Genomic DNA, 11,206 nt, shown 5'->3' with positions numbered 1-11,206 from the left:
CTCCAGTCTTACTCAGCGTGGAATATGTGGGGGGGGGGGGAGTGCGCGTGTAAACTACAGCCGGCTGCATTCATCTCAACTGCATGCAATTAAGCACGGGTTCGGGCGAGGTGAGGGGCTTAGTAAGGAGACGGATCTTTGCTGAAAGTTGAGCCCGTTTTAAATGGGGTATTTCGGGCTATGAATGATGAACTACATTGTAGAGCCGTCCCACACATCTACCCTTTTTTCTCAGCCACCAACCTGCAACGTGAGGGAAATGGACTGCTGTGTCGTATGTTAGCAGGGCTACTTTTAAAATGTTTAAAAAGAGAACACCTGAAATAAAAGGCGCAGAAAGCCTGTTACCTTTTTGGTTGGGGTGCAGGAAGACAACATCTATACGAACATTCTGTATTTCTCTACCGGTTTGTTGTCTTCCCCATTCCCGAGGAAGATTTACACAGGGCTTCCACAAGAATATTAGGCTGGACATGCACATGGTGGGCATGTCGTGAGCGGAGCCGGCTGGAGCCAGGGGTCAGACTAGATGGTCCGGGAGACCCCTTCTGACTCGCTCTGTTTCTGTGTTTCTAAGATGAACCACTAAGTTCCCAGGCGCTAAGGCCGAGTTCGAAACGTTTCACCCGCCTTTCTACCACGGTTTCTCACTCTTCTAATTCTATCTCTATGGTGGACTGTTTGTTTAGTGTTTTTAGGCGATGAAGTCACACGCTGCGCCCTGTGACATCAGGGGGAGTTAAGTAGCGTGAAGCATTATGGGAGGGGGAGAATTGTCGCGTAGGAAGTAGGAACAAAAAAAGGAAGAGGGAGGGGTGGTTGGGACGGGGGATCCTCCATTTTGGTCGGTGTTGGGGGAGCTACTAAAGAGATCTAGTTGTGTGTGTGGGTGCTGCTGAGGCCTCTTGTTCCATCTCTTTTGTAGCATCCCCTTTCTCTCGCTTCTTCACATAAACGAGTGGCGTCCTTTTTCTCACACAAACGCTCTGTCCGTGCCTGGGAGCCAGTGTCGGCTGCGCGGAAACGATGGCGGCGGAGAGCCGGGAGGAAAAAGGTACTGAAGGTTTCCCTTTCTTTCTCCGCCCATTCTCTTTCCCTCTCTGAACCGCTCGCTGCCATGGCAACGGGGTCTGGCTGGGCCCGGGGAGGGGGCGTGTGTTTGCCCGACTTGGTCAGGCCGTAGATCCCTTCATCCGAACTTTCTCCTCCCAGAAGGACTCCGGTCGTTCGCTTCCGTCTTGTTTCTGAAGCCTTGGCAGTATTTAAAAACTTCTCGCTCACTGCCTGCCCTCTCACTGCTGATTCACCAAAGTCCCATCCTGAGCGCATTTTCGGGAATAGTTCAGTGCCCTTCTTCAGAGTTGTAGGCGGATGGGCGAGAGTTAATTGAATGGAGTGAAATGTTAACTGGCACAGTAGAGCCCATAACTAAATAACTGCAGGTTCTCTTGATTTCAGGAGAAGAGACTTGTACATAGAAAGCTTTGCCTGGACTGATCCTGCGTTAATGATTTCTGTTTTGTTTTGTTATTTGTTTAATAAACGACAACTTAGAAATCTTCATATGATGGCCCAGTGCTAATATTATTTCTATGACTGAAAGAATGATAGCAAACCTAAGTGACTTATTTGTTGAGGTGAGATTGAGCCAGGGAAATCATAGCTTTGCACACTTGGTTACTGAGCTAAACTGAGTTTATGGTATTACATATGCTAATATGTTGGTTTTCAGCAGGAAGAATATTCTGCTTTATTCTTCATTGCTGTTGAGTAAATTTCTGTGTTTTTCTTCCTAGCACAAAAACTTGTTTAGCCATGATTTTTCCCAGGTTATGAGATGAATGTGCATGATTTGAGGCCTTTTTGTACTTATTTTAGAGGAGTATTTAGTTCAACATTAATGCATTCCAACATTATTCAACCTGTAGTGCAGAATAATGTGGTAAAATAGGTGAGCGAGACATGGGCCTATGCAAAGAGTTGGAAAGTTTGCCATTCTAAACAAACATAAGTTAGATGTAAATTCCACTGAAATCAACAGGCGTTAGTTCTGAGTAAATAGAGTAGAACCAAGACGTTTACCAATGCAAAGGACAACATTGGGTATGCAAGATATAGTATTCCTTTAGAATCAGTTTGTTCCTTGATATAACAATGCATTTATCTTTATATTAAAGATTTATCCCCTAAATGGATTTGCCTTAGGAAGCTTTCTGAATCGAGAAAAGAGCAAGTTTCTGTGAGGAACTTGTTTTGTTTCTCATGGAGCAAATGGACTGCAAAGGTGGTGACTGCAGTACTTCTGCATAGTGCGTGCTAATGGGAATTTTAGGGCAGGTTACTCTTATAAGAGCTGTCTAACATAAGATTATCTTAATGAGTTTGAAACAAACTGAGGGATGCACCCTGTGCATTCATATTTTGAGGCAAAATGAATCTATAGTTTGAGGATGCTGACTCAGATGGCAAATATGGAAAATACCCTGGTGTGGTGTAGTGGTTAAGAGCGTGGGACTGGGACTCAGACGATCTGGGTTCTAGTCCCGGCTCAGCCATGGAGCCAGCTGGGTGACTTTGGGCCAGTCACAGACTCTCAGCCCAACCTACCTCACAGGATTGTTGTGGGAATAAGATGGAGGAGGAGAATGATGTAAGCTGCCTTGAGCCCTTTGTAGGAAAAAGGCAGGATATAAATTGAAAAAGAAATAAAAATATTCCAAGAAAAAGTGATGCTGACATCTAGGAATCTGACATTTTAGGCTAAATATTATTTCTTTGCATGTATAAATTAATTTCAATTTTGTAATGTTGTGTTATGTTATTTGTATTGTGGTTTTTGTTTTGTTTTATCAAATGAAAAGCCACTCTCTAAACCACCCAGAGAGCTTCAGCTACAGGGCAGTATAGAAATGAAATAATAATAGTAAGTATGGCAAAAGACCTGAACATTATCATATGTGGTCCTACTATTTGTCCTTCTCCAACATATATTACCTATTACACACAGTAACAGTGCATTAGCCAGTGCATTACTCTAGTTTTGTTTTTAACAGTTGTCTGTTTAAACTGCTAAAGATAAATCCTATAAAGGTCCATCCTTTATAAAGAGGATTTCAGTACTCAGAAAAAAGTTTTCTGCTCTGATCTAGTTTACATTTGGTTTGTTTTATTGATAGACTAGCCCATCACAAAGTCTGGAGCATGTATCAAGAAAAAGCACCCAAAAAATGGTTACAGATACATAAAAGTATGAGCTTCATCCCAACCCATATCTATATACTTTTTTTAAATGGCCAGACAAAGGACTTTTCAGAAATTCTTACTTAGTAATTAAAATTTTATCCTGCCCCGTTAGCCATAAGGCCTATTAGCCAGTTAGAAGAATGCCAGTAACTTGTCATAGTCTCTCGCAGTTCCATGCTTTATATATATAAAAATGGTAAAAGAGAAAATAAAGTCTGTCTTAGAAATGGTGGTGGAGGGAGATATATTGGGTTCAGGCCACAAGCATTTAAAGTCATAATTAGTAGCTTGAAGTAAACGTGTAGGTGGAACAAGTGCAGATATTGGAGCACCAGTATAATTTGCTTCTGACAATCCATGTGCCAATGAACCCATAAGAATATTCTAATCTTGAAGTTATGAAGGCATAAAGTGATGGTTGCTAGTTCCAAATCTGAGATGAAAGGCCACATTACAGCCAGTATGGCATGATGGTTAGAGTTGGATTGGGGACCTAGACCCTGCTCAGCCATGAAGCACACTGGGTGATTTTGAGCCAGTCATTGACACTCAGCCTAACCTACCTGTGTGTTCCGAAATTCAAAATTTGTGCCAAAGAAACCAGTTTTACAAGCTGAGCAAATTATGAATCTTTATGAAGTCTTGCAGCATATTGTATACATTCTTGGCAAAGAAGGCAAAGAAAGTGTGTCAGGAAATTGTGACATAGGAAGCTATTATGAAGTGAAGGACAAACCTCCACATGCTTGAAATGCTGTCTCCACATTCTGTGGTTTCCAGCATCTTTACTGGAGCTCACTATTATATGTTCCAGCTTTTTTTCTGGTACAATGAGGCCAGATTGCTTCCACGTGTATTATACGTGAACATTTAAATGACAACACCCATTTCTGTGAAGAGTACTTCCACTAAATTCTGCTAAATATAAAGGACAGAGACAATAATAAAAATTTCCAAATAATTTATAGTGATACTGAATTTTCAGTAAAATTCCCCCTTCGCTTTCTATCTTATGCATCAGTGATTACCAGCCTATGGCACACATACACCCAGGATGCGAACCAGGACATTTTGAAGTGTGTGAAAAAAATGAATAGTGGCAGGATAATATGCATACATCAATAGTGTAAGAAAAGATGCAATTCAGAAATTGTGAAATAAATTGAATATTATGACAAGTGATGGAGCAGGTTTTCTTTATTTAACTTCTAGAAAAGTTCTGTTCTCGCACTGTATTATTTTGGCAAATGGTGGGAAGTCCCTCCCTAAACAATGTGTTGCAAAACTGTTGCTACAGTGTGCATGTTCAGCAGCACACCCCCACAGGCTCAGTTTTCACTCTCCTCTGCTTCACAAACATTTGCGTGGTGTCACACTGGTACTGGTGTATATTAAACGGGCACCTCAGTCCTGTAAACTTTTGGGCAGACATCAACAAAGAGCCAACAGTTTTCTGACAAGACACTTTAGTTTCTGTTGCTATTTACAAATACGGAGCTGAGTGAGAGGGCTTTCTCTTGTTGTTGTTGTTAGTTGTGAAGTTGTGTCCGACCCATCGTGATCCCATGGACAACATTCCTCCAGGCCTTCCTGTCCTCCACCATCCCCCAGAGTCCACTTAAGCTCACACCGCTTCAGTGACTCCATCTAGCCACCTCATACTCTGCCGTCCCCTTCTTTTGCCATCTAAAAAATAAATACCATAGTAAGCTGAATGCAGTTCCAGATTTAAGATTATCTTATCAGTTGAACCTGATTTCAAAAAACTGTGTGCCTCAAAACAAGCTCACAGATTGCACTGAATATTTGTTGTGTATAAAATTTTTGTGTGTTTCATAAATATTATTTCAAAACAAATTATGGTCCAGGGAGTCCATGTGGAGTATATAAATTTATAAAATTATAAATAAATACTATTGCACTTTCAATTATTAATAATTTAAAGTAATAAATGTATTAATTAATGTGATGTAGTTTGTTTTGTAATCTGTGATGTATTTACTTGAAGTAATTGTATGTTTTGAGTTTTGAATGTAAATATAAATGCACTGTTTGTTCACCTTATTATTCCATTACCTTTTAATCCCATTATTGGGCTATTTATTCACAGTCACAACATATACATTTGCAATATCAGCAACTATATTAATTATAAACATTTTGCTAATATGAAGGGTACAATTTATGGAAATAGGCTGCCAAGGCATACTCGTGAAAATGTTTGGAAACCACTGTTATACTTAACCCATTTTTAAAATTAAATAATTATATGCTCAGCTTCATTATATAATCTATGGGCTACATGTTGCTTGCCAAACCTCTTTTGAGGATTAAAGAAAGTTTGAAATGCATTTTGCAAAATGGCAGAGTAAGGATGGCAGAGATGTGCTGCTTGAAAGGGAATAAAAACCCCACTGGCCATGTCTAATTCCTGGGAACCTGGTGCATGTATTTATAAATCCACCTTGCTGCATATATGATAGTTGGGAAAGTAAGGCCCCTTCCATTGGCCTGGCTAGAACCAACTGCCATAGAACTTGCCCTTATTGAAACTGCATAGTTCTCAATAACAAATTATACAAGGGATGGATGATATGCTTATCTGATTATTCCGAACATCAATATTATTTCTGATAGTGAACTTCTGATAAGGAATTTAGCTATTGAATTTTAATATGCAGTTTTGTGAGGAAAACAGCCCACCAAACCTGTAGTTGTTTTTTTTATAAAACCCGTCAAAATCTTATTTGTCAGTAGAGACTAAAATAATATAAACTTATTCACCATGTCATGGAATAGTCTAAAGACTGAACAAGTACAATAACCGTGATGTGGTTTAGGAATTAAAATAAGCCTAATGTCTTGCAAAGACACAGTTTAATTCCCTGTTAAATAAAGTCCCTGCACAGAACCTACTGTTGGGAAGCTTCTATAGTTCAGTATTCACATGGGTGGGAGCCCTTCCCCTTCCTGTTTTTAGGAAGCATGAGGCGAGGCTCCCACCTATCCCCTCAGTTCTTTTTCGACTGCCATCATGCCTAGATTGGAAATTGCATCTCTCTCTTCCATCCTAGGTATTAAGCTTTCTAATATTTTTTCTCTCCTTTACCTACAGCAACCACTTTTTCTTTTCACTCTTTAAAGAAACCTGCAAAAATTTATATTCTTTGTCATGGTCTCTGTGCATCACACATATGGGTGCTGTGCCTGCACAGTGCCTGTATTTGGGAAGATTCAGTAACATTTTTGACAGGAACTCCACTCCCCTACCCCCTGGTATAAATGGGTGGAATCCCTGCCTTCTGGCCAGTCCACTTTCAACCGCCATTTACCATGGTTTGGGTTCTCTCATTGCTTTCAATTTCCCTCACAAACTTCTTCTACTTTAACTTTAAACTTTTTTTTAATCTTTCTCAACCTAAATCCCTCACAAACCTTACAACCTAAAACCCTCCTCACAACCCTTCCCTTTCCCTTCCCATCACACATCTCCCCATAAAAAACCCAAAAAAACCCATCTATTGTCTTTCCCTATCTTTTATTTCTTATTCTCCTCAATGGTGCAGCGTTCTTCAAGCCTCTGGCTACAACCAACGTATGCCTCCTATCCTGGAAGTTGGCCTTCCTAGTAGTCTTCATATTTGCCTGCTGCACCAGTGAGCTCTGTGCTCTCTGGGTAGCCCCACCATATCTAAACTTACACAGGGACAATGCCGCACTTCATTCAGTCCCATCCTTTCAGCCCAAGGTCATCTCACCCATCCTTCTCAATCAGGACATAATTCTCCCTGCCTTCCCTGTTGTCACCGCAGTAGAATTCACCCTGCACCTGCTTGATGTTAGAGGGCTCTTGACTTCTACAAATTCAGAACTGAGCTGTTCTGCCTCTTGCCAAGGTTGTTCACATGCCACAACGACTAGAAGATGAGATGCGCTCTCATCACACAGACTATCCAGATAGGTCTGCAACACCATTACCTTGGCATACGAGATGGCAGGCCTTAATCTCCTTACATGACCAAAGGCCCACCCCATGGAAACATTGGCTATGTCCATGGCCCTCCATGCCAGGATCCTTCTGCAAGATTCTGCAGAGCAGTCCACACCCTCAGTATTCATCAGACACTACTAGCTGGATGTTTATGCAAGGGCAGACTGCTTGTTTGCTTGGGCAGTCCTTTTCTCTGTCCTTCAGTGATGACAACATCCCTTCATCCTTCACAGGGTAATCTAGTCCATATGTGTGATGCACAGAGACCACAAAGAAGAAAGGCAGAAGAGTGGTCATCTGTGCATTCACACAACCTACCCTCTAGCCCAGCTTGCTGTCATCTCTCCAATAGTTGCCTCCTTACTCTTCATAGACACTTGGGGCTGGAATGGATCGGGATCCTCTATCCTTCCCCTCAGTTCAGAGATTCATGGTGGTCTCTATAGGAACTGAGGGAATGGGCAGGAGCTTCTTCCCATGTTTCCTGGGAACAGGAAGGGGAAGGGCTCCCGCCCACATGAATGCTTAGCTATAGTAACTTTCCAACAATAGGCTTTGCACAGGTGCAAAGTTCATGCGTGAATGCACAGATGAGCACTCAAAGAATACATTTACAGGTAAGTGACCTGCCTTTAGAGGGCTTCTTGCACACCATCTAGTCCATCCTTTTGATACAAAAATCCATAGTTAGAGCATCTCCTAATAGATAGCTGGCAAGCCTCTCCTTGAAAGATCTGCAACGAGAGCGAGCCTGTCACCCCCCTCCAATAATCAGTTCCATTGACAAGCACTCCTAACGCTAAGAACTTTCTTAAATTCGATTGAAAACTACTCTTTTATTATCTAGGTTCATTTCATCTACTCCTATCCTCTTGAGGCAGCAGAGTTTGGGCAGAGTCACACAACATGTTACACAACACAGCACTCCCCCCCCCCCCGGAATGTTGCCCACACACTATGGCAAAAGTACGAGGGGCGTTCAATGTATTCTCGGTATCGGGTTGATTTGCTATTGATGTGGGTAATTTAATTATTTCATTAGCTAATGACACTATCTGAGGGTATACATTGCAAAATTTCAAATAATGTGATCATTAGTTCCCTACTAGTCCTCAGTGAAAGATGACCATAATGACTGACGTGACAATGTTGAAGAAAATTGAGCACTGTGATTAAGTTCCTTACAAAACAAGGAGAAAGTCAAAAAATCATTCACAAAGAGATGGTAGCTGTTTACCAGGACTCTGCACCTTCATTATCTACTGTTCAAAAGTGGTCAAGTGAATTTAAAAGGGGCAGAGAAAGCATTGAAGACGACCCTCACTCGGGCGGGCCAGTTACTGCCACTACGAAAGAAAATGTGAAAGAAATTGAGAAACTTGTATTGGAAGATGCCCGAATAAAAATCAAAATGTTAGCTGAGATGACAAACCTATCCGTTGGTACCATATTTACTATTTTTCATGACCATCTTAACCTTTCATGGTCTGGGCGAGATGGGTGCCGCGAATGCTCATGGCGCCTCAGAAACAAATTCGAGTCGAGTGCTGTAGGGAGTTTTTAGAGCTCTGTGGTGAAGATCCATCAAGTATTTTTAACTGGATTGTTACTGGAGATGAAACCTGGGTTCATCACTATGACCCTGAAAGTAAGCAGGAGTCCATGCAGTGGCATAAAAAAGGTGCTGACCCTCTGAAGAAATTCAAAGTCACTCCATCGGCTGGAGAAATCATGGCCACAGTGTTCTGGGACTCAAAGGGAATTTAATTGATCAAATACATGAAAAAAGGTGAAACCATAAACACAGTATCTTATGCAACCACTCTGTGTAATTTAAGAGAAGCAATTAAAGAAAAAAGGCAGGGGAAACTGACCGCAGGTGTGTTGCTTCTTCACGACAACACATCCATTCACACGGTGTGTGTTTTGAAGGCTGCTGTGCAAGACTGTGGTTTCAAAGAAATAAACCACCCACCCTATAGCCCGGACCTGGCCCCCAGTGACTACAACTTATTCCCAAATGTAAACAAATGTCTTTGTGGAAAGCGATTTTCCGACGATGAAGAGCTCAAGGTGGCAATTAACACACATTTTTTAGACAAGGAAGGGTATTTTTTACAGGGAATTGAAAAGTTAATTTCTAGATGTAATAAGTGTATTGAGGTTATGGGGGATTACACTGAAAAATAAAAATTATTTCAATTTATTACTCCTTTTTCTTCATGCTGATACCGAGACTACATTGAACACCCCTCGTACCTTGTGCTCTTGTACCAAGAGCCCCTTGGCCACAGTGCTAAATGCTTTTTTGTCATTCTGGATAAGGGACTCTTTTAATTTTTGTCTTGAACATGGCTTTATGTGTCTTCTGGGTTTAGCTGGAGTATTAATTCATGGTGGGTTAACTAAATGCTAGAACAAGACATGGGTGACCAGGATGGCTTATAGGCTCGGTTTCGTTAGCGCTCTTGCTATGTCTTTTGGGACACTGCAGGAGGACCACAGCTGGGGTCGGGGAGGGACATAAGCCTATGCTGCACTTGATTATCTGTTGGGCATGGGGGAATTTTGCCTACAGTGTGTGGGTAAAGTCTATGTCGTATTCTAACTCACAGCAGTTTTAGTTGAAAAGTGCTTTACCTTTTCAAGCTAAGTATACCAAGCCCACTTATTTGAATGACTTTTGCCATCCTGAATGTGATTCAATTTGTTTACATTATTCTTAAAGAGTAGTACCCAGAACTGGTTGCAGTACTAAGTCTAACACAGAATAAACTTCTTGCAGTTCAGGACCTATAATTCTGTTAATGCAGTCACGAATTGCATTGACGTTCAGGTTATGATTGACTAAAATTTTTATGGAGCAGTGGAGGTAAACAGCTGTATGTAATGGGAAAATTCTGAGGTTTAAACTACAAAGAGTAGCACAGATGCTGTGACAGACCTGGTTGCCTTTCATGAAAAGAAAAGCATGCCCACTTGTTGGAATGTGGCTTTGGAGAGTTTTCTGTAGTTGCCTGTTTGGACTGGATGTTTGTGGGAAAGGGGATCAAGCATTGTTTCATATATTGTGTCTGGTAATGTGAGTTTTTTCTCCATTGTTTTAAATTGACTGGGATTGATATATGATCAAATAAGTCAGAATCACAGCTAACATTGGAAGAGAGGAGGACAACTCCATCAAGCCTCATGGTATCCTGATAAGCAAACTAGCAGGTTGTGTGCTCATCCATAGTAGCGACATTAAAAAAGAATCATCTGAGTGAAATTGTGTAAATGGGTGTCCTGCCAACAGCAAGGGGGTTGGACCTGATGACCTTCTTGGCCCGTTCCAATTCTTTTGTTGTTGTTAGTTGCGAAGTCATGTCCCAGCCATCGCAACCCCATGGGCAACATTCCTCCAGGCCTTCCTGTCCTCCATCATTCCCTGGAGTCCACTTAAGCTCATGCTGACTGCTTCAGTGACTCCATCTAGACACCTCATTCTCTGCCGTCCCCTTCTTCTTTTGCCATCTATTGTTCCTAGCATTAGGCTACTATTCTATAATTTTAAGCTCCCTGTTTTATGATTTTAACTGCCATGAAGCTGTCTCTGCAGAAGTGGTGTACAACACCCTTTTTGGCCCTGAGGGCTACTTGTGATGTTGGGAGGAAGAGGTGATTAACATCCCTGGTAAACACTTGCTGAAAGTGTTGCTAGTGTATTTTCTCTGGTGCAAATCAGCAGCAACGACTGCAGCAACTTTGACAGCAGATAGGTTGTTCTGGTTGAGGGAACAGGATTCCTGTGTGTGTTTATATGTGGAAGCTGCTGAGAGAAGGGTAGCAATTGACAGTAGTGCTGGCAGATGTAATGGCTATAATAGTAAAAAAGCATTTAAAAGGCTGGAAATGGGCACTGCGTGTAATGCTGTAGTAGGATCAGGGCACCTGTGGAGTGTAGCACTTACGAGCTTTGGGAACAGGGGTGGC

The 11,206-nt window shown here is 41.6% G+C and overlaps 2 protein-coding genes across 3 annotated transcripts in view; one reads left to right on the top strand and one right to left on the bottom strand.

The window, feature by feature from the left end:
- Positions 1–808: 808 nt before the first annotated feature.
- The window catches only part of YTHDC1 (YTH domain containing 1), a 34,188-nt gene continuing 23,790 nt past the window's right edge, over positions 809–11,206 (top strand). The window contains exon 1 of the mRNA XM_044447280.1: positions 809–1,054. Within this exon, the coding sequence (XP_044303215.1) occupies positions 1,027–1,054 (28 nt within the window). The 5' untranslated portion in view covers positions 809–1,026. The remainder of the gene's footprint in view (positions 1,055–11,206) is intronic.
- Positions 4,693–11,206, bottom strand: part of LOC123031867 (protein P200-like) — a 77,632-nt gene continuing 71,118 nt past the window's right edge. For both annotated transcript variants that reach the window (XR_006416403.1, XR_006416405.1), the window contains one exon: positions 4,693–7,968. The gene's annotated coding sequence lies outside the window, so the exon portion shown is untranslated. The remainder of the gene's footprint in view (positions 7,969–11,206) is intronic.

The sequence above is a fragment of the Varanus komodoensis genome, unplaced genomic scaffold (genome assembly GCF_004798865.1).
Source record: "Varanus komodoensis strain SLA01 unplaced genomic scaffold, ASM479886v1 scaffold51, whole genome shotgun sequence".
NCBI classification, from domain to species: Eukaryota; Metazoa; Chordata; class Lepidosauria; order Squamata; family Varanidae; genus Varanus; species Varanus komodoensis.
This window is presented reverse-complemented; position numbering and strand designations above follow the sequence as displayed.